This window comes from Ichthyophthirius multifiliis (genome assembly GCF_000220395.1).
Source record: "Ichthyophthirius multifiliis unplaced genomic scaffold scaff_1120509251202, whole genome shotgun sequence".
NCBI classification, from domain to species: domain Eukaryota; phylum Ciliophora; class Oligohymenophorea; order Hymenostomatida; genus Ichthyophthirius; species Ichthyophthirius multifiliis.
In genome coordinates, this window is record NW_004086105.1 from 16,447 (window position 1) to 40,001 (window position 23,555).

General features: G+C 17.1%; 5 protein-coding genes and 1 non-coding gene across 6 annotated transcripts, besides 48 other annotated features; 3 read left to right on the forward strand and 3 right to left on the reverse strand. All coding sequences in view use genetic code 6, as the record gives it.

Annotated features, from left to right (window-relative positions):
* The first annotated feature begins 435 nt into the window (after positions 1-435).
* Positions 436-529: a microsatellite.
* A 118-nt stretch (positions 530-647) lies between these two features.
* IMG5_158620 (tyrosine aminotransferase, putative) lies at positions 648-1,825 on the reverse strand (the record flags this gene model as incomplete). The annotated part of the gene is made up of 2 exons (XM_004030500.1): positions 648-1,460; positions 1,730-1,825. The coding sequence occupies 2 exons, from the start codon at positions 1,823-1,825 to the stop codon at positions 648-650; spliced, it is 909 nt and encodes a 302-aa protein (XP_004030548.1).
* Positions 1,463-1,535: a microsatellite.
* Positions 1,470-1,523: a microsatellite.
* Positions 1,470-1,532: a microsatellite.
* Positions 1,826-2,165: 340 nt separating the features above from the next.
* Positions 2,166-2,204: a microsatellite.
* A 168-nt stretch (positions 2,205-2,372) lies between these two features.
* Positions 2,373-2,426: a microsatellite.
* Positions 2,376-2,462: a microsatellite.
* Positions 2,378-2,461: a microsatellite.
* Positions 2,410-2,472: a microsatellite.
* Positions 2,422-2,455: a microsatellite.
* Positions 2,473-2,477: 5 nt separating the features above from the next.
* Positions 2,478-4,037, forward strand: IMG5_158630 (nramp family mn2+ fe2+ transporter, putative; the record flags this gene model as incomplete). Its single annotated transcript, XM_004030501.1, has 2 exons — positions 2,478-3,432; positions 3,496-4,037. 2 exons carry the CDS (start codon positions 2,478-2,480, stop codon positions 4,035-4,037), a joined length of 1,497 nt encoding a protein of 498 aa, XP_004030549.1.
* Positions 4,038-4,252: 215 nt separating this feature from the next.
* Positions 4,253-4,332: a microsatellite.
* Positions 4,333-7,747: 3,415 nt separating this feature from the next.
* On the reverse strand, positions 7,748-10,226 carry IMG5_158640 (neurohypophysial n-terminal domain protein; the record flags this gene model as incomplete). The annotated part of the gene is made up of 2 exons (XM_004030502.1): positions 7,748-8,396; positions 9,034-10,226. 2 exons carry the CDS (start codon positions 10,224-10,226, stop codon positions 7,748-7,750), a joined length of 1,842 nt encoding a protein of 613 aa, XP_004030550.1.
* Positions 7,984-8,062: a microsatellite.
* Positions 8,586-8,637: a microsatellite.
* Positions 10,227-10,547: 321 nt separating the features above from the next.
* Positions 10,548-10,630: a microsatellite.
* Positions 10,631-11,156: 526 nt separating this feature from the next.
* On the forward strand, positions 11,157-11,227 carry IMG5_158650. The gene has a single exon. It is a non-coding gene; the product is annotated as a tRNA-Gly (tRNA).
* Positions 11,228-12,202: 975 nt separating this feature from the next.
* Positions 12,203-12,258: a microsatellite.
* Positions 12,203-12,280: a microsatellite.
* Positions 12,203-12,282: a microsatellite.
* Positions 12,245-12,291: a microsatellite.
* A 256-nt stretch (positions 12,292-12,547) lies between these two features.
* Positions 12,548-12,608: a microsatellite.
* Positions 12,609-13,043: 435 nt separating this feature from the next.
* Positions 13,044-13,086: a microsatellite.
* Positions 13,046-13,070: a microsatellite.
* Positions 13,064-13,103: a microsatellite.
* Positions 13,104-13,999: 896 nt separating this feature from the next.
* On the reverse strand, positions 14,000-14,957 carry IMG5_158660 (hypothetical protein; the record flags this gene model as incomplete). The annotated part of the gene is made up of 2 exons (XM_004030503.1): positions 14,000-14,321; positions 14,410-14,957. 2 exons carry the CDS (start codon positions 14,955-14,957, stop codon positions 14,000-14,002), a joined length of 870 nt encoding a protein of 289 aa, XP_004030551.1.
* Positions 14,330-14,413: a microsatellite.
* Positions 14,362-14,386: a microsatellite.
* Positions 14,958-15,413: 456 nt separating the features above from the next.
* Positions 15,414-15,537: a microsatellite.
* Positions 15,436-15,501: a microsatellite.
* Positions 15,455-15,522: a microsatellite.
* Positions 15,538-16,555: 1,018 nt separating the features above from the next.
* Positions 16,556-16,653: a microsatellite.
* Positions 16,583-16,676: a microsatellite.
* Positions 16,586-16,653: a microsatellite.
* A 523-nt stretch (positions 16,677-17,199) lies between the features above and the next one.
* Positions 17,200-17,239: a microsatellite.
* Positions 17,240-17,475: 236 nt separating this feature from the next.
* Positions 17,476-17,561: a microsatellite.
* Positions 17,476-17,585: a microsatellite.
* A 374-nt stretch (positions 17,586-17,959) lies between these two features.
* Positions 17,960-18,001: a microsatellite.
* Positions 17,978-18,017: a microsatellite.
* A 315-nt stretch (positions 18,018-18,332) lies between these two features.
* Positions 18,333-18,403: a microsatellite.
* An 805-nt stretch (positions 18,404-19,208) lies between these two features.
* Positions 19,209-19,248: a microsatellite.
* Positions 19,213-19,321: a microsatellite.
* Positions 19,233-19,321: a microsatellite.
* Positions 19,234-19,325: a microsatellite.
* Positions 19,242-19,314: a microsatellite.
* Positions 19,326-20,244: 919 nt separating the features above from the next.
* Positions 20,245-20,286: a microsatellite.
* Positions 20,287-21,024: 738 nt separating this feature from the next.
* Positions 21,025-21,058: a microsatellite.
* Positions 21,059-21,265: 207 nt separating this feature from the next.
* Positions 21,266-21,392: a microsatellite.
* A 286-nt stretch (positions 21,393-21,678) lies between these two features.
* Positions 21,679-22,159, forward strand: IMG5_158670 (hypothetical protein). Its single transcript, XM_004030504.1, has 2 exons — positions 21,679-21,928; positions 21,978-22,159. The coding sequence occupies exons 1-2, from the start codon at positions 21,697-21,699 to the stop codon at positions 22,058-22,060; spliced, it is 315 nt and encodes a 104-aa protein (XP_004030552.1). The 5' UTR covers positions 21,679-21,696; the 3' UTR covers positions 22,061-22,159.
* Positions 22,160-22,191: 32 nt separating this feature from the next.
* Positions 22,192-22,243: a microsatellite.
* A 17-nt stretch (positions 22,244-22,260) lies between these two features.
* Positions 22,261-22,324: a microsatellite.
* Positions 22,325-22,462: 138 nt separating this feature from the next.
* Positions 22,463-22,527: a microsatellite.
* A 289-nt stretch (positions 22,528-22,816) lies between these two features.
* Positions 22,817-22,859: a microsatellite.
* Positions 22,860-23,555: the final 696 nt, after the last annotated feature.

Consider the following 23,555-nt stretch of genomic DNA (forward strand, 5'->3'; position numbering starts at 1 on the left):
TTGTAGGAATACGTCCTTATATCAATTATTGTTATTTTTTATAAATTGGTTGCATTTTAAATTCATATTAGAGCGTTAATTCTTGTATTTTATCATTTAATTCTGCATCTAAATTTTTTTGTTCTTGTAAATGCTTATATAATGCTAACGCACGTATTCGCTCGTTTAACAGTAATTATCTTATAGCTTATTCGGTTTCTTCTTAAGGTGTTTTTTAAAATTGTAACTATTTTTTTTAAATAAATCTATTAATTTAACATTTATTTTTTACTAAATCAGACATTTTTTTTTATATTTTAAAAATTAAAAATGTATTTAAATAAATAAACCTTTTTATAAATAAACATATATAAGAAGTTATTATAAATAAATAATAATATTTTGTTAATATTTTAAAAATAAAAGTAATGAATATGCAATAAATAAATAAAAATCTATATATATATATATATATATATATATATATATATATATATATATATATATATATATATATATATATATATATATAAGTATATTTATATATATAAATTATGTTATTATAATAAAAGAAATACATAATTTCTTATTTTTGTTAATATTTTTATATTTATATATAATTATCTATATATAAAAAACTTAAATACATATATATTGTTATTATAAAATCAAACCTTATTATAATGTTATATGCAAAATCTTTTTATTCTTACAATAAATTAATTATAATGTCCATCTATAGTCGCACAAGTAAGCATCCTAAACCCTTGATATTTTCCATTAAACGAACTTAAGTTTAATATACAAATATTTTCTTGATTTAATAATCCCTACAAAAATTCTTAATCATTTTTAAAATCTGGAAAAAACTCCAATTAAATCAAAACTACTAAATAAAATGTTCCTTAAGACTTTATTGGTTAAAGACCTTATATTTCTTTTAATTATTTGAATAAAAAATTATAGTTTTCCTCAAAATGTACCATTTAGTTTTTTGTATAATCGGCTGTCAATGTGTCTAAAATTTCCGGTACAGAATGTATTAAAAACGAGCATGGATTTAGAAAAATTTAATAAATAGAATCTACTCCAAATTTAATATTTTTTAACTTATAATTTTTATCAAAAAAAATAATCCATGAAAAACTCCATCCTGGTACTAAAAATGTCTTTTCAAAGCCACCTATCACTACTACAGGAACATCATCTTATTAAAAATGTCCAAAAGAGATAAATTTTTAATCAGAAAACGACTCATTCCAATAAACCTCATCACTTATTATAAAAATAGATTTTTTTTTGCAAAAAGAAAATATTTCAGACATATGTTGTTCGCTAAAAATTGAACCACAGGGATTAGAAGGATTAACTATCCATAAAAAACGTGTTTTTTAATCAATTAATTTTTCTAATTATTCAAAATCTATTTCCCAATTTTATTAAGGCAATAATTAATACGGACGTATTTAGACACCAATACTCTTTATAAAATATAAATATATATAATTATATATAATTAATATATATAATATATATAAATATATTTATATATAATTTTTTATTCTAATTTATATTTTTATTTTTTTCTTTATTTTTCTATCTGTAATTATTTTTTAAAATTTAAAATGAATGCTAAAATGCAATATTACTTTTTTTTCTTATTTTTTTGTATAACATATAAAAATAATTACAGAAAATAAATTATATTTATAAAATACAATCTATAAATGATTTTTTTTTTTTTTTATACTGGTGCATTCTTATGATAAAATGGATAACTAGGTTCTGGTACTAATATATTATCGCCAGGATTAGCTGTCGCTAATAAAAGATAATATAAACCCATATTAGCTCCATGTGTTAAAAATATATCATTAGAATTAATTTTTGTTTTTTCGCTACTAAAATGTTTCGCAATAGCTTCTCTTGCATTAATAGTATCTTCATAAAATAAAAAAGAATGGTTTTGTTGATTTAGTATGTTTTTCATTATTATATCATATCCTTTTTACGGCATTTTTAAATATTTATGTCCATAAGAAGTTACGTCACCATTTAAAAAATATAAAGGAGATTAATCATGGTTTATTGGGAAATTAAATTTACATATAGAATCTCCTATTGATAAGCCACATTCTTTAGAAAAATTAGATGATTTTATCATTTTTATAATTATTAAAATATAAATATTAAATTTTTATTATATTTAATTTTTTTATAATAAAAAGATATGTTAAATAATATAATAGATTATATTTATTTGTATAGACGTATAATAAATTATATTTATATTGAATAAACAAGTTTAATAATATATATAAAAATTAATAATTTTAAAATTCTTAAATAATATAAATTAAATTAAAAAAATTAACATTACAAATAATAAAAAAATATATATATATATATATATATATATATTAATATATATATATTTATTTATATATTCTTATATATTTATATTTTTAATATTTATTTATTTTCTTCATATTTTAAATATGATTTTTTAACCTATATAAGAATAAAATATTAATTCTTTTACATTAATATAAATCGAAACTGATACTTTTTCCTTTTAAAAATTATTTAAAATCCTAGGTCCTGGTTTATTAATATCTTTGGGATATTTAGATCCCGGAAACATAGCCGGAGATATTTAAGCAGGACTTAAAGCTCGTTATAATTTAATAATTATATTATTTATGACTACTCTATTAGGTTATTTTTTCTAAATAAGAGCCATGAAACTAGGAATAGTAACAGGGAAAGATTTAGCAGAATTATGTAGAGATAACTTCGATACAAAAACATCTATTTCATTATGGATAATGGCCGAAATAGCCATTATAGGTAGCGATATATAAGAAGTATTAGGCATAGCAATCGGCCTAAATATTATTTTCGGTTTAAAATTATGGATAGGAGTATCATTAGCAATTTTTTTAAGTTTTATATGCCTTTTAATGAAAGGAAATGGTGATAAAAAATTTGAATTGTTAATTTGTTTTTTTATAGGTTTAATGGGGCTTTGCTTTTTTTTAAACGTTTTTTTATTTTAACCTAATTTCGGGGAAATTCTTTAAAGTTTTTTCTTACCAAATATACCAAAAAGTGGTATTTTTCCAATGATGGGACTCATAGGAGCAGTTTTAATGCCTCATAATTTATATTTACACTCATCTTTAAGTAGAGAGTAAAAAATAGATACTAATAATATCTCTTTTATTAAAAATATACTGGTTTATTATAAAATAGAATGCGCTTTTTCATTATTTTTATCATTTTTGATTAGTTCAGCGATTATTATTACCTTCGCTTCTTTTTATTAAACTGAACATTCAGATATGAATCTATAAACTGCAGGTTTGGCCCTAGAAAGTTCATTTGGAACTTTATCTAAATATATATGGGGAATTGGCTTGATTTGTGCAGGTTAATCATCTACATTAACAGGTAATAATTAAATATATATGTAAATATTTTAATTGTATTTTTATTGTTTTTTTTTTTTTGAAGGAACACTTTCGGGTTAATATATAATGACTGGTTTTATTAAAATGAATATAAATTTATATTTAAGAAGTTTAATTTCAAGAGCTATAGCTATAGTACCATCTTTTATTATTGCTTTTTGGGATGAAAATAGTGATTATAATGATTATTTAAATGTATTATAGGCTATATAATTGCCTTTTGCAATTATTCCGTTGTTAAAATTTAATAGTAGTGAATAAATTATGGGAAAGGAATTTCTTATAGGAAAATATTAAATGTGGCTTTTAATCGGATTTTCAGTTGGGATTGTTGGTATGAATTATGTGAATGCCTTTATTAGTTTATATGAAGGGGTTTTTGGGATGGTTGAAAATCAAATCATTTAGGCTTTTATTTTCTTAGGAGTTTTTTTAGGAGGAGCATTTTATTTTATATTTATGTACTTTTTGGTTAAATAAGATATTTGTGTAGAATAAAATTAATATTTTGATATTGATTAAAATTAATAAGATTATTAAGAAAATGGAAAAAATGAATTGGAAATAGAATAAAATATAGAATGATTTTATTTTGTAAATATATATTATTATTTTAACTAATAAAGTATTTATTAAATTAACAAAATTGAAAAAAAAATATATTTAGATTATTATCACTTTATTTAAATACTTTCGATAATTTTTTTATTAAAGAAAATATTTTATTACTTAAATGCACTTGGACTAGCACTATTAGATCTATTTTAACTTCTAATACTATCCTTTAAAATATTTAAGGAATATTATATATGTATAAATATATATATATTTATATATATATATATATATTTATATATATATATATATATATATTTATATAAGCATTTAATATACTTATCTTTAAATTGTATTAATTCTACTAGCAATTATATCTCCTTTTAATTAATAATTATTAATTTAATTTTTTCTTGCTTGCCTTTAAACTTAAAATGATTTTTTCTCATAATAATTTACAATTTCAATAAAATTAACAGCAAATCCTTTAATAATAACCCAAAATCTAAAAAATTTATTTAATTTTTTTTATTTGAACCCAATTTTATAAAAAAGGAAGAATAAAAACTCCAAAAACATCTAATCTATAATTAAACCATAACTAATTTATTTAACCAATTATCCACAATCCAAAATATACATTAACTACCCAAAAACACAGACACAGTAACTAAAAATTGCAAAAAGAATTGAAAAAACTAGATAAAATCCAATTAAATAGCATCTTTCAACTATATCATTAAATTCTTTAGAATTCCCTTTTAATAAAAAATACTTTTTTTTATAATAAATAGAATAAAAAATTAAATTATAGAATCCAAAAGAGAAATAATTAACACATAAACATCCCAAAACTTAAATAGAAATTTAAAAATTAATTGATAATTATTAAAAGGAAATACCGAAAATAATTCCTAAGGCTCCATGTGTTATTATAATTAAATTAAGATTTAAAAAAGAAATCATTTTTACTTATTTATTTTCACAATTTTTAAAAAAAACAGATAATATAGGACACATAAATTAGGGTTTATCTAAACAAAATCTAAGCGGATTTTCTATAATCATAATTTTTTATAATTAAATCTAAACTTATTATTTATTTTATTAAATATTATTATTTCCTATTTTAATATTATTTATTTACTCAAAAGATTCAAATTGGAATCTCGTCTTGTAATCATTTTTACAATTTTCGTATATTTCATTACTTTCCTCCGCTTCCTTTAAAGAATGTTTAGGTTAAATAGAAATCAAATCTCTTAAAAATTTCAAAAACTTCTTTAAAAACATTGAAATATTTAATTTTATATAAAAAAAGCCCAAAACTAAAAACCCAAGAACCCCAAAAAAGAAAAATAATCCATAAGGCTATTCGAATTAAGGGTAATATTTGAACGTATTTAAATTAGGAAACATTATATGTGTTAATATTATTATTTCTTATCCTCTTATATCTAATAAATTATCTATAAAGTATTTATTTTCTTAAATTCCTCCCTATTTGAGCACTTATATTTACATTTAAATATTTTAAACTATACTTTAGACTTTATGTTCTTAATTATTTAATGGAAAGTCTTTTATACTAACTATTTTTTATATACTCTCGTATTTAATCATTTTTTAAAGGGATTCTTTTTCTTATTTTTTTCGAATTCCAACAAATATCCCGCTATATCTACTTGTACAAATGATAGTATTTTTTTTAGAAAAAGTACTAGGCTATAATTCCCATGTTTAAGTCTGAAAATTGTACATTATACATTAATAATTGGCCTTTTCTATTACTTCTTCGTTTATTTTTAGTTAAATTTAAAATCCTCCGTTAGAAAATTCTTTAATATGCTATTAATTGCAAAAAAAACAAAGGTAAAAAAATGAAGTTATCGCATAATCATTACTTTCTAGGTCAAATAAAAATGGAATAAACCTAAAAATATTGGCTTAAACTGTAAAAACACATAAATTAAGTTCTAATTAAATTTCAGGTTAAAAAACAAGAAATAATTCGTCAAATTCAATTGATAAATTTCTCCTGTTTTAAATTTAGAATTAATAAAATTTCGTCTAAATTAAAGAATGGAAAAAAAAAGTATATGCCAAATTTTTAAATAAGACTTCAGAAAATCTCATAGTTTAACCATTTTTCATATATCTACAATTTTGTCTCATAATATTATCTAAAATATTAAATAATTTTATTAAAATCTTTTTTTTTTCATTTATAATAGAAAAATTTATATGTATAATTATATAATTAATAATCTATATTATATCATTATAATAAATTTCTATATCATTTTCCTCTATTTATTACCCAAAAAACTTTATTATTTAATTTAATAATTCTATATTTTCAACTTAAATATAACCTTTTAAATATTGCCTTAACAAAGGCGTAAATATCCAAAAGTCCATTTTTCCTAATTTAAATTACTCTTCTAAAAAAAAAGAAGTCTTTTTAATTAAAGTCTTTACTAATTTATATTTCTCTTCTTTGTATTAACAAAAAATACCAAAAAACCCTTTCTAACCGCAATTAAAGGTTAAATAATTCTCTTCAAAAATCATGATTTCATTACTCGAAAATAAAAAGTCTAAAGAATTAAGCCCTAAAACTAGTTCATTTACATTTAAATCCTAAATATTTTTCTATGAAACTATCTCAATAAATATAAATATAGAACTTTCTTCCAAAGGCTAAATTGAAACTTATAAATACAAAAAAGATTCCAATTTTTATCTCATAGTAGTAACTTTTCCTTCACAAATAAACTCCTATTATTCCACATGTAAAGGAAATTCCACTAATTCAGTCTAAACAATACTATTATATTACATTATTCCCTTCTAAATGTATATTTTTTACCTATATTCATCATACCAATCATCTAAAATGTATATTTTTTAACAAGTAATAGAAAAGTTTAAACTTTCTGTATTTTGAAATTACCCAAATGTAAATTAAAAAAACTTCCCTTAATTTTAATATACAGTAAATTTTCCTTTATTAATAATTTCCGGAAGTGTTTTTACACTTATTTATTTCTAAAAAAACTATTTTTATTATTTTCTTAATTTTATTTTCAATAAAAACTACAAATCCATATTTCCTCTCAAAAAAGATTATTATATATATAAAAACATACCAAATTTAAATAAACCTAAAAAAGAATCTTCTATATTATTAAAGTCTTTCTCGAAAATTTGATTGTTACTTCTTTCCAAAAACCACTCTATTTCTTCAAAATCTTCCATTTATGCGTTTATTATAAAACCTTTTATTATTAAATCTTCATAAGGATTTACTAATAATAGATTTTATTCGTTCTCAACTTCTAGGGAAATATTAGGGTCAAAAATACATATGTTTCTTTACTATTTTAACCCCAAAGGGCATTTTTCGAAGCATTAATTGTCATAATAAAGCATATTTTGGGCACATAATTAACAATTTTATAAACATAAAACACATTCGTTTGAATTTAATTGTTAATATCCTATAAGACATTCGCTTTGGTTACAAAAATAAAGATATTTATGCAAAAAAAAGCCTTCATTACATGATAAACAGTCGTTTTCGGAAGAATTTTTACATGTTTTGCATTTATAATGGCATTATATGCATGCATTTTATTTTAAATCATTATAAAAACCATCTGGGCATATTTTAATGCATATAGGAATATTTTTAGAGTCAAAGTGAGTAAAATAATTACAATAAATAGAACAAATATTCAATTAGGGATAAAAAAACTTATTATTTTCACATTATAACACACATAAACGATTTTCAATATCTGTAATTTTATTTAAAGGACATTATTTAACACAATTATAATTATCTTTATAAAAATTCTAATTTTTGCATTATACACATAAAATTTATTAATCTTTATTTAAAAAAATACATTTTAAACAATCCTATAAATATAATAAAAAATTTATTAAATAAATATATATGTAAAATAAAATATATTATATATATGCATATATATTTATTTTTATATATATATATAGATATATATATATATTTATTTATATATTTATATTAATACTTGTTAACATTCACATTATCTAGTTTAAGTATTTTCTATAAGTCCATTTATACATTTTTTAAAACAAAAACCTTCGAATAAAAAATATCCGAAAATACATTTAGTACATGCATTTTCGCCTCCTGAAATACACATGTAACATAAATCATAACACTTTTCACAAAAGCCAGCATTTTAATATATTAATCTTACATAAAACCCCTATGTACAAGCAGTACATTAGTCAGGATTTTTTCCTATACAATTCTTACATTAAGAATCGCATTTTTAACAAGAACTTCCTGAAGAATACTCCCCATCATTACATGCTATACATTCTTTTGTATTTCTATCTTATTTATAACCTTATTTACATTTATAACATTCAATTATACCAGATGTAAGTTAAGAACATTATTCGCAAGCTTAAGTATCACAAGATATACATTTTATAAGATTTTTTGAATTATAATAGTAACCTTATATACAAGATATGCATTCATATATTGTATATCCAATACAATTTAAACATGGACTCTATATATAAATATTATATATATATATATTTAATTATTATTTATATATATATAACTTAACATTCATCACATTTTTAATTTTTAGTATTCCCAAAAAAACCCTAAGGACATTATTTTAAACATTCCCCATTAAATAAAAAACTTAAAGGGAAACAAGAAGTACAATATGATTATATTCCTATGCAGTTTCTACACTAACTTGCACATTTAATACATTTCTCTTCATTCTAACATTCTTAAGTATTACAAACTTAATTTTATTAAAAAAAATATCCTTCTACACATTTCGTACATTGGTTATAACTAACACATTCTAAGCAAAAATTAATACATTTTTCGCATTTATTATTATCCGAGTTTCCGAAAAATCTATCTAAACTACATTAATTATCACATGTTTATCCATCTAAATAGAATCCTTTTTAACACCCAAAACATTAAAAAAAAGACTAGTTTTCACATCTTCGACATCTTGAATTACATTTTAAACAAATTCCAATAAATTATCCATTATCATTTTGGAAATAAAATCCTTATTTACAGCTAGTACATTTGTTCGAACTTATGCATTAATTACAAGAAAATGGACATTCTATACATCTTCTTTTTTCATCTGCGAATTAAGTCGGAAGACAAGAATCGACACATTTTACAGTATTTTAATCAACTTAAAATAAATACATAAAAAAAGCACAAATAGTACAATTACTTGCCTATAAAACACATTCTTAGCATTCTGGATTACATAAACTACAAAACTTATCATTTATATCTAAAAAAAAGCCCTAAATACACGTCTAACATTCATTAATATTGGCACATTCAGCACAATTAGGATTACATTTAAGACATTCTCTGGATTCATTATTTCCAAAAAAGCCTTTAGGACATTCTTTAATACATCTTTCCTCTAAAAGAAAATAAAGATCTAAACATCTTTCACATTTTTCTTAAGAAGAGCATTTTTCACAATTATCACTGCATTTTTTGCACTTATTATTTTCGTTTGAAAAATAACCTTCTATACATAAAATACATATTAAATTCGTTTCTAATAACTCACATTAAATACATTCTAAAGGACAATATTCACATTTTCCTCTTTTTTTATCCATATATTTACCCTATATACATCCTTCTTGGCAATTTCCTGTATTTAAATCAATTATAAATGATTCTTGGCAAATTAAACATAAAAAATCGGTTCTACATTTTGCACAATTAGCAACTAAACTTGCACATTAGACACATGTTCCTGTATTATTATCTATAAGAAACTCTCCTAATTCCCCTTAGCATTCCAAGCATCTGAAAATATTGCATTTTCTGCAATTTTTACTACATGGAATACATTGAAAATTCTATAAATTTAAATATTTACTATCATTTATACAATAATCAATTTATAAACTAAGTGAAAAACACTCTCCTTTTTCCTAATCGTAAAAAAATCCGAACTCACATCTAATACAAGAATTTTTGGAAACACACAAAAGGCAATTTTTTTAACATTTTAAACATTCTTTTGTATTATTATCAGCAAAAAAATACAATGGACATTATTACTCACATTGTTTTTTCGATAAATCTAAAAATGTATTTAATGGGCATAAATCATAACATCGCCCTTCTTTTTTATACATAAAAAAATTTTCTTGACATTATATACAGTCTGTATTTGATGGACCTTTACATATAAAACATGAAGAATGACAAGGAAAACATTATTTTTTGTTTTCTGAATTTAGTTCAGAAGGATAGTATTTAGGAGAGCATTTATATGTACATATTTTTTCTTATATATATTCGATTTGATAACATTTTGGAAGGATTTATAGAGTACGAGGGGTTTTTTATATTTTTAAAGTGAGGTAAGTATTTATATGGTTTTTTTAAAGTATTAATAATATAGTTAGAAGGTTTATAAGAGATTTTGGAAGATTAGTTATGGACATATTTTATGATTTTTTTTTAAAATTATATTTATTTATATGATTTTTTTTTTTTTTTTTTTGAAATTATATATTTTATTTTAATTTTTTTTTTTAATATTTTCATTAATTATTATTTAAATTAAATATTTTTTAATAATTTAATAATATGCTTATTTTATATTCTAATAAGATTTATTATTTAATCTATTAACTATTTAATTATAAACATTCTTATAATAAAATTCGTAAGTAATATAAGGTAACAAAAATAATATTCAGATACAGAGTAATTTATATTTCCTTATACTTTTTTTTTTATCATTATATTTTAATAATTATTATATTCAATCCCATAAAAAAAATTAAGTATTTAATAATATTTTTGAATTTAAAATTTTTTATTATTTATATTTAAATTCTTTTAAAGATAAAAATATAAAAAGGTTATTTTCTAAATATAATTGTTCTTATATATAATCTAATTAAATAAAATTTATTTTAAAATATGGAAAAATAATATTTTATAAAAATCTAATATTTTTTTTTTATATTTTAACAAAAAAAAAAAAAAATTAGTTTTTTCCCAATTTAAATAAATTTAAAAATATATTATATTAACATTAATATAATATATATAAAGCATCGATGGTTTAATGGTAGAATAGAGCGTTGCCATCGCTTTGACCCGGGTTCGATTCCCGGTCGATGCATTTTTTTTTATTTATATTTTTACTTAAAATAATTATAAATATAAATTAATTTAATTATATTTTTAAAAAAAAAAAAAAAAAATATTTTTTTAAATAAATAAATTATAATATTTTTTTTTTTTTTTTTGATGGAATTCAAATTTTAAATTGGTAATATTTTAGACATAGACAGTTAAGGATTTTGTATATTCTAGCAAAAATGCGCGCCTAAAACAATAAAATCAAACATATAAAACTAACTAATCCAAGAACTAATAAACATTATGGGTGAAAAATCAGCATTTGTCAGTAAAATTATATAATATATTTTTTTATTATTAATTTTTTTAAAAAAAAAACAAAATAAAAACTAATAAAAAATATATAAAATAGGCTTAAAATCTCAAATAACCAATAACTTAATATGATAAACTATGCTATAATGGACATAAGCTTTATATTAAAGTTGAAGATAGAAAATGCTTAGGATTTATAAAAGTTGGATATAAAAATTTATTTTATAGAGATTTCTTTGGATAAATAAAAGAATTGAAACCACTATGTGTATTAGATTTTTACGTGCATGAAAGTTAATAAAGAAAAGGAATAGGAAAAGTATAAAAATAATATTAATATATAGATATAAATTATTTTAATTATAATAAAAAATAAAAATATAATAGTAACTTTTTGAAAAGATGATTTAGGAAGAAAATATTATGCCATCGAAAATAGCTTATGATAGGCCATCAGAAAAGCTAATTTCGTTTCTTAGAAAACATTATAATTTAATAAATTATATACCATAAAATAATAATTTTGTTATATATGATTCTTATTTTTAACCTAATAATCTACAATTAAAAAATTAATAGAGTTAAAAAATACGATAGCAATATTAATAAGAAATATTTGAAAATAATAATGAAGAATTATAAAATTAAGAAAAAATAAATAAAATAGATAATTTAAATATAAAAGAAAAAAATTATATTAAATAATAATATTAATACACATAATAATAATAAATTTAATAGTAATAATAATAATAATTAAAAAAATAACAATAATAATTAGAACAATAAAATTATGTTAATAATATTTGTTATCACTAGTAATAAGTTTAAAAATAAAACAATAATAATAGTAAGCTAAAAAATATTGAGTAAATTAAATTATAATATAAAAAAAATATTTTATATTAAAAATAAAGGTAATAAATTTTAGATGCTGAGAAAGAATTAAATAATCTTGATTTAAATAAAAAAAAGTAAAAATAAAAAAAATATAATATAAAATATAAAAAAAAAGTGTTAAAGGAATGAATAATATTCTATAATTTAATAATTAATAATAATAATAATAGAAATAATAATAATAATAATAATAATAATAATAATAAAACTAAAAGATTTAAATAAATAAAAAAAATAATAATATTGATTAAAAATTAAATTATACAAATTTAAGTAATAGCAATAATCGAAATTCTAGTTCTATACCATGGCCTATGAATGGAATAAATGTATTTAAAAGATTTATTTTAATTAAAAATATATTATTTAAATTTATATAGTATTATTAGACATCATCGTAATAATATGGAAAATGTTATAATGATATTAATTCAAATAGAAAATGAAAATGAAAAATATAATTTAAAACCATTTATATGATAAAAAATATTAACTCATATAAAATTTTATAATATTATATTTACTCGATAATGCTAACTATATTATATTTATTAATTTTGCAAAATATAATAAGTAATATTTTAAATTAAAAATTTTTTTTATTTAATTATTTATTATATTAAACTATTTTATTTTTTTTAAAAAAAAAATATATAAAAAAATATATATAAATATAAATATATATATATATATATATATATTTATTTATTTATTTAATTTTTTAAATATTATAATATAATATATTTTTATTTTTTTATTATATATTTACTTATAAATATTTTATAAAAAATTCGTAAATGTTTTTTTTTTAAATATAATTTATCACTCAAAAAAACATATCAATTTTATTTTTTTTTGACTTCATCATCTTAATTCTAAAATTATGAACTATTAATTTCATCATCAACTATTTATTCTTTTTAATTGGTATTAAGAATATGTTAATTTTCTTATTTATCATTATTTTTCTAATATTTCAACATATCAGTTATTTATTCTTCTTTTAATGCTTATTTAAACTCCAAAAAATATCTAATTAAGAAATAAGCTGTATCCACTAAGCCCATAATCCACCAAAAACTTAATTAAATTCCATAATTATAATACATTTTATTGATATAATAATAATAATTTTTTTCTATTTGATTATTATAGAATTAATCCCCACAATCGTATCCAATACTTTACTAAAACCACTTCTAGCTTTTCTAAACATTTAAATAAGCTATAAAAATCGACGGCAAATTAATGATTTTAAATACCCATAAAATCTCAATACAGATATAACTTTTAAACACCCAACCTTTTTCCCTTGGAAAGATTTCCTAAACATTTTTTTGGTCAAATTCATTATCATTTTATTTTTTAACTTATTCTTACTAAACATCTTTAAAAAACTGAACTTCTTTTCTCCTTTTCCAAAATCTCCAAATATCAAAAATAACAAGTAGAATTCCACAGACAAAAAATTATAATACAGTAGTAATGATTATATGTACAGAATTAAATTCCTCGTTTTTAAGTTCAAATCTTTCCTAAGTTTTATTCATGTTATATTCAGCGCTATCCCTACAACTCATAGACCATTTAGGATTGTTCATTCTACTTAAAACCCATTAAATATTATCACTAGGATTCGGATATCCAGGAATTTTTTATATAACTTTGTTAAATAATTAAGAATTTTATTAAAAAAGGGTATATTCATTTACACTATCTAATAAAATGGGCCTCTTATCTATTTCACTACATTTTTATCTTTTAGTATTTAATAAAATGAAATCACCAGGTTTTTAAGAAGATAAGTTATTTATATTTAGATCCAAACAATGCGCTTCTTCATCTATTCTAAAAATGGATAATGGATAATCTTCAGTATTAAAATCATATTCAAATGTAGTAAAGTCATCAATATCTATCTAAACAAATATATATAATAATATATATTTACATTTATAAATATATATATATCATATATATATATTTTTATTTATATATAATATATACATATGTTGATGTATTTCCTATAACAATATTATTTAGATCGACTTTTTTTATTCTAGTTATTGGACATTCTTAATATTATTTTCTACATACAGCTGCCTATCCACTTCCACAAATTGAATATCCTAAAAGCTTATCTTTAATATTACATCCTGTAGGCGAGTTAAAAAAACTATAATTAATATCTCTCCTTACACAAATTAATAATTAGTTTTTCCATTTATTTATATTTTCTGGACTTTATTCTTCTATTTTAAAGCAATTTAAAGAAACTAATTCACTATCACATGCTCTTTTTAAGACGTATATTTAATCAAAGTTTTAATCTTAATACGGACATGCACATCCTTGAATCGTCCCTGGCCAATTAAAGGAAAAAGCTTCTTTGAAATTTTACGGGCATTTGTTATTCTAAGTGGCAACGATTTACAAAATAAAATTTTTTTACCATAATTATATAGTTTATTAAGCATATGTATATGATTTAGAATTTTTTAATTCGTTTAATTCGGTATTTGCAGTTAAACAGGCTGATATATTAATTATTGCATATATTATTTGGATTAATATATATAACCAAAATATTGTGAATTTAAAACAGGATTAAAATTATATTTTTATTTTTTAAATTATTTTTTAAAATTGACTTTGATTTTTTTTAAAACAATTTTTTAAATTTATTTAATAACTCAAATAATTATTTTCATTGCTAGCTATGTCGCTTTAAGGCAATTCTGATTTTTATTATTTATATTCTTGGATACTTTATGATTCATTTATTTTAAAGTCGTTTTAATTTTAAGACTCTAATTCTACTTCTTTTTACATTTTTTATTTTATTTTTTTGGAAGGATTTAAATGCTTTTTTTATTTTTTTATATGGAAATGCTAATTATTTTTTTTTTTAATTTTTTTATAAATAAATTATTATTATTTTTTTTAATTGTAATTATTATTATTTTAATTCGTTTTATATAATTTTTATTTTTTTAAATATATATAAATAATTTATATATATATTTGTATATTTTTTTTTTTTATTATATTAATTATTTTATTTTTCATATATTCTTTATTAAATTATTTTTATTATATATTAGTTATTATTTTATTTTTAAAAATTATTTAATTCACTCTATATTGATCAAATCATTTATAAATTAATAAAATTTTTATTAGTTTATTATAATATAAAAGTAATTAAATTAAAATCTTAACTTTATATGTTTTGAAATATATTTGACATTCATTTTATTTCTTATAATTAATAAATATAAATTACTTAGAAAATATAAAATTTATATCACTATTGTAATTATTTTTTAAAATTCTTATTATATATAAATAGTTTTTAGTCTTACAATTTAATAAATTATATATATTTATTAAAAAATACAAAAATATATATATACATATACTTTATTTATATTTAATTATTACTAAAAAATAAATATGGATAAAATAAAATAATTTAATTGGTTTGCTAATAATGCTATCAAAGCTAATTCCAAAACTAATAACAATTTAGCTTTAAAAGCATTATAATCAAATGATAATAAAAGAGGATAGGAATTATTATAAAAAAAAGAAAAATATTATGTCAGAGACGGTCCTTAAATATGGATTTCGAAATTGTTAAACCAAAAAGGAAATTTATCTTAAAATTAAATATGGGAAGAATACTAAAAAGACAATAAAGCAACTAAAAATAATTTATTTAAATCAGAAACAGCTTTATATAATAATGTATTAAAAATAATGATACTATAAAAAAAAGTATAAACCAAAATATTTTAAAATGAAGAAGATAAATGCTAAGAAACAAGATTTATTTTAAATCCTTAAATTGCATTTAAAAATGTACATCCGGATATTCTATTATCTTTAAATCCAATTCCTTAAATTAAAAGACTTGAAAATCCCGACGTAGTCTATAGAAAAAGTGAATTAGAAAAAAATATTTAGTGAAACAAATAATTTTTAATAGAATACAAATAAACAAAAAGTATTTAATAGTATTATTACATATAAATAATATAAATTTTTTAAAGAAAATAACAAATATAATATCTTAATTAAGAAAATTATTTTAGTTTTTTATTTTTTTTATTTTATAAAGAAAAAAAATAAAAATTAATAAAAATACTTAATATATTATAAATATTAATAAAATGTATTTTATATATATATATATATATATATATATATATAATTTTTATATATTATTTTTTATATATAAATATATATGTTTTTAATAATTTTTATTATATCATTATTACTAATTCTATATTTCATTATTGTTATTAGTATTATTGTTATTTTCAGTAATTTTTTAATTCTTTATTTATTATAATATTTCATTATTTCCTATAAAAACAGGTTTAAATTATTTCTCCTATTAAAATATAATATAATATAATTAAATATAGTTTTTTGTATAAAATATATAAATACTTTTTAATTCATAATACTAGAATTTTAAAAATGTTATACTAATTATTCCCTTCCTTATATTCTAGCATATTTTAATTAACATTTCTTAAAATAAATATTAATTAAAAAAAACCAAAAAAAATAATACTTTTAGTGAATTAAACATTTCCCATTTTTATCCATCAAAATCTTAAAAAAACTGTTTTATAAATTAAGGTTTAATAAAATTAATAAACGCATAACCAACATTACATTTATTCTGTTTTTAAAATTAAAAAAATAAAATTAGAAATAAAAATATTATTAATTTAAACAAAACAAAATCAAATGCAAAAAAAAAATTAAAAACATAAAAAACCGAAAAAATCACAAAAATAAATAAAAAATATAAAAAAAAATATACTTAAAAATCTATAGGAAGATAAAAAAAGTCATAATTTAATCCATGATTTTTTTAAATTGTTAGTTAAAAAGAATACTAAGTATATTTATTAGGAATGTTTTTAATACATAAAGTAGTTCTACCATCAACTTCTAGTTTTTTAATATCAATATTATAATTGATTTCATTTCCATCTTTTTTCTTATTTTTTAAACTAAAAATTTATTAAAAAGTAGTTTATTATAATAATAATAATTATTATTATTATTATTATTATTATTATTATTATTATTATTGTTGTTATTATTATTATTATTCTTGTTGTTGTTATTATTATTATAAGTTGTATTTTTACTATTATTATGGTTATTAAAAGTTTATTAAAATTTATTTATTAAATTATTAATATTATTTTTTATTAAAAAAAGCATTATATTCACAATCTTTTATATATGTAAGTATTTAATTTTATTGTTAATTAATTATTTCTTAATTTATTTATTTATATTTTTAAAATTATTAATTATTAGAAAGTTTATTTGAAGCTGCTTAAGAAGAAAATGACCTCATCGTATTTTAATTATCTGATTCATGTAATGTAAAATCTGTAGATATTATAGACAAATTTATTGGATTGTTTTTTTAATTTTTTTTATTTATATTTATATTATTTGATTCATCAGATTTATTCTATAAAAAATTAGGAGAACACTAGATATTTATTTATTAATTTAAAAGATTTAAATTATATTTTATTTAATTATTTTGTTATTAAAATTAAATATTTTTATATTAATTCTTATTTTTAGGACATTTATCAAATTCAATATTTTAATAAAAAATATTATTTTCGTAGTTATCTTCAAATATTCCACTTTCTTCTTATATTATATTTAATTCTCCTAAATCTTAAATAATCTATTAAGGACGTTATAATTTTCTTTAAATTTATTAATTTTATTATTGTAAATATAAAACTTAATTTTATTAAATTATTTATTTATTAAATATTATATTCATATCTTCTAATTATGATTTTATAGGAATTCTTTAATTAGTTTATTAAAAAACCCAATTCTTATTTAAAATTATTAGTATAAAAAATATATGAATATATATATATATATATATATATATATATATATATATATATATATATATATATATATATATATATATATACCTTATTTTCACTCATTTAATTTCTTTTTTAATTTATATTATCTTATATATCTTCTTTTTTATTATAAATCTCTTATGTTTAAGGTTTTCTATCTCCAACAAATCCATAATGTGTATTGCTTTCTTTTTGAATAATATTTGTTTATTCATGTTAAGAATCAGAAGAATTATTATTAGTTACTGAATTAAATGTAAGTTTAGAATTACTACTTTATTCTTCTCCTCCACTTTTATCAGAATCATTATTATTTAATTTACTTAAATTATTATTATAAAACTGTTAAGAAATATTATTTTTATTATTTTATTTTTTTGTAAATGAATGATTTCTATATTTTTTTGATTATTAGTTTTTATTTTACACAAAGCAATAGATTCTTGATAAATCAAATTATATTTATTTTATTTAATTATTATTTGTTTATTTTTCTTTTTATTTTATATCTTCTTTCGTGTTTTCCTTTATTTCCTTTTTAGATTTATTGGATTTTCTTGAATTTACACTATTATAACGCCTTATTGAAAAACTATTATTGTTATTATTATTTTTATGTTATGAATTGTTTTAAGAAGAATTGCTGTTTGAAGTATCTTTATTATACGTTAAAACTTAGTTCTACATTTTTGTTTTTTTGATAATTCTTTTATCACAATCTTGATTTTATTTGTTATTTATTGATTTATTCAAATTATCTTTTTTATTGCTTTGCTGCTTTTGATTTTCTTATTAATTCCCTCGATTTTATTGTTTTTAAGTATATATGATTGTATTATTCATTTTTTTAACTAAAAGACTAACCTTATTTTAATATTTTTTTTTTTTATTAAAATTTTTATGTTTTATTTTTTTAATTTTATTTATTTTGTTTAATTTTTATTTTATTTTTATTTTTATTTTTTTTATATTTATTAATTTTTTATTCAATCAATATATAGATGTACAAACTTATTTACTTTTATTTTTTATTTATTAATAATTTTAAAATGGCATTCCATTTATATTTCAATTGGATTTTATTTTTAATTTCTATTTAAAAGTTTTTTATAATATTCAGTATATTATGTAGTTAAATACTTTATTTTTTAAATATAATTAATAATATATATATATATATATTCGTTAAAAAAAAAAAATATATATACATATGATTTAAAAATTATATATTACATTAAATATATAATAAAATTAAATATAATGAATTTAGATAATATAATTTAATAATTTGAAGAAAAAATAGATGCAATAAATTAAAAAAATAGATCTCATATATGAAAAGTTAAAACCTGATTAAAATGATATTATTTATTTCAAAACTTAGTAATTTCATACATATATTTATAAAAATAATTAAAATATATATAGACTTAAAAACTTAAATATTTTGATTTATTATAATAAGATTGTTTATAAAGATTCTTTACGTGTTTTATAAAACAAACAAATAAATTAGAAATGAATAGGAAGATTTTTTTTATAAATATGTTAGCAGCAGCATCATAAAATAGATTTAATATAAATATATTATTAAATGAGTAAATATAAAAAAAAAACACAAATAAAATCATAAATAAAACATAAAAATATAGTGATGATATAAATAAAATCTAAAAGGGTTTAAATAATATAAAAATCAAAAAAAATAAAGATAAGTAAGTCAATACTAGAAAACTTAAATTAATTAAAGTGAACAGAAAAAAATAAATATTTATTAAATTTAAATAAAAGTATAAATACATAATAAATACAAAACTCAAACAATATATAAAACTAAATTAATATTCAAAATACAAAGAATATACAAAATCCATATTAAATATATAATTCAATAAATATACAGAACTCTATAAATAATACAATTAATTCTATTAATATATAAAATTAAGTAAGCAATTCTATGATAGCTAATTATTAGGATTGCTCGTTTAAAAAAAAAAAAAAAAAATTATATAAAATGCTTAAGTATGTAACTTTAATTAACGCAATATGAATGAGGATTAGGAAAACGTAAATTTTTTGTTAAATTAAAGATAAAATAAGGATGTTATTAATATAGAAATAAATTAAACTAATTTTTTGAAAAACTAACAAGAATAAACACGTAAAAAACAATCTGTTTATGAAAAAATATTAGAATAAAAATAAACAAATAATTATAGAATAAATGTATAATAAAAGATTTTTGTCTAAGAAAAAAAATTAAAAAATAAATATAATATCTATGATAATTAAGATAATAATATTATAAGAACTAAATAAAAAAGTATTAGTCCAAAAATAAATAACAAAAAACAAATTAATAATTAGATTTAATAAATAAATATTAATTTTATAAAATTGAATAATTAATAATGTTTTTCATAATAAACTCAAAAATAAAAATTAAATGATATATAATCATTATAAAGTAAATAGAAAAGTTAATAATTAAAAATTTATTTTGATAGTTAAAAAAGTGTTGATTAAATAGATAAATTAAAATTAATTACCATATAAAAAAAAAGAGGTTTTTATAGATATAAAATAAATTATTTAATTTTTTTATAAAAATTAGGTTTCATTCTTTGATTAATATAAGTTAAGATAATTAATTCAGTAATATAAAATATAAAGATAAAAGTAAAATAAATATATAATTATAATAATTATTTAATTATTTAACAAAGTTTAATAAAACGGACAATTATTACATGAAAATAAGTATAAATGCTTAAATACATTGTATAATGAAAAAAAATAAAAAAATAAAAATATTAAATCTTAAAATAAATAAATAAATTATTTGAATAATTAAAAAAAAAAAAAGGGAAAGAATTTAGTCTAAAAAAAACATAACATTAAAAAATAATATTAATAAAAGTGATTAATAATAAAATAAAATAAATGATAATAGTAATAGTAATAATGACAAACAAAATAATAATAATTATAATAATTATAATAATAATAATAATAATAATAATAATAATAATAATAATAATAATATTAATATTTAAAAAATTATTTTAATTATTAAAACTTTTTGAATTTTTCATTTACCGATTTATGAAGAAAAATTTTTATAAATAAATATTATATATATTTATAAATTTTTTTTTATAACAATATATATATATATCTATAATTAATATATAAAGTATAAAATAAAAGAAATACAAATAAAAATTAGTATAATAAATAAAAGTAAAAGGAAAAAATTTATTTATATTTTATATTAAAAATACATATATATATAATTTATTTTATTAAAAGTTAAATAAAAAAAATAATAATCAACAAAAAAAAATATTAAAAAATGGTTAAATAAGTTGCAGCAGAAAGCATTTAGTCTAAAATTGGTTTGGTCATGAAATCCGGAAAGGCATGTCTCGGATACAAATCCACAATTAAATCCATTAGAAACGGAAATGCAAAGCTTGTTTTAATTTCAAATAACTGTCCTACTGTTAGAAAATCAGAAATTGAATATTATGCATAATTAGCTGGAATTAATATTCATAAATTCACTGGAAATAATGTTGATCTAGGTAAAAAAAATATTTATTAAATTTATAATAAAATATAAAAATAAAATAGGTACAACATGTGGAAAATTATACAGATGCTCAGTTATGGCTGTATTAGATGCAGGTGACTCTGATATTCTTAAAGTTGATTGAAAAGAAATTAATAGAGAAAAATATTTAAAATTTTTTGTTAATTTTATATTTTTATTTGTCAATTTATTTAGTCCAAGTTATTAAATATTTAAATGTATAAAACAAGAAAAAAATATAAAAGAATTATAAGAATATATATATATATATATATATATATATATTTATATATATATATTTATATATCCATTTATTTAATTATCTTATTATTTTTTATACCTTTATTTTTTTTTAAATTTAATTTGTTTTATATAATTTTTTTTTTTTCTTATTAAAAACAAATACAAAAAATATATTAAAATATTTTATTTCTCAATATTTTGTCATTTTATTTTAGTACATACTTTTTATTAATTTCTTTTAAATTTTACATGAGATATTCTTATCTATTTTTATTTTTATTTTTTTATTTCTTTAGAAATATTAAATATCATATTTATTTATGTTAGAAAAATTAAAATAATATTTATAAAAATAAAAAATATTATTCATAAAATTTTGTATATATACTTATATATTATATTAATTGATATATTAAATTTTATTTAATATAAATAATAAAGTTTATTTATTTATTGTATATATTATTTTTATTGATTAATTTATAAATAAATTTAAAATTTTATTATTTTTTTATATAAAATAATCATATTTTTTATATGCTTTTATATTATATTTTAAGTATTTAAATATATAAATAATTTTAAGTATTTTTTTTATTTGCTTAATATATAATTTGTAAAAAAATAATAATTGTGTTATTAAATTATAATTTATATTATATTAATAATATATATTTATTTATATAATAAATGAAATAATGTAAAATATTTGTATTATTTAAATAACATAATAAAATGAACATAAATAATTTTTTTTTAGATTTAAAATTTAAATTTTAATTAATACTTATATATATATAATATAAAATATATAATTATGATTAATTACATATCTTTATATATAGTAATTTTTACTAAAAATAAAATAAAATTAATATCATTTTTATCTGATATTTTAATTTAAAAAATAATATTTAAGCAAATATAATAAATCAATACGATTAACCACTATTTTATTTATATATATACATATATATATTTATAGAATGTCTATAATTTACAAATTATTTTTACATACATAAATAGATAAAATATGCAACAAAATTTAAATTTCAAATAAGATTATAACTTGATTAAGACTATTCAAGCTTTATTTCATAATCTATCATATAATTATTATCATAGATATTATTTTATTGTTATTCAATTTCTATAAATTAAGGTAAGAAAAATGTCTATTATTACAAAGCTTACATATTTTATTCACCAAACTATAAATAAGAACTTTATTTATTACAAAATTTAATATCCTAATTAAATTAATCTAAGCTTTATTAATTAAATAACATTATGTTTTCTTCTAAAAATTCAACTGATTATTAATGCTTTTTAAAAAGGATTTCATTAATGTTTTAATATTATTCTAAATCTTCATT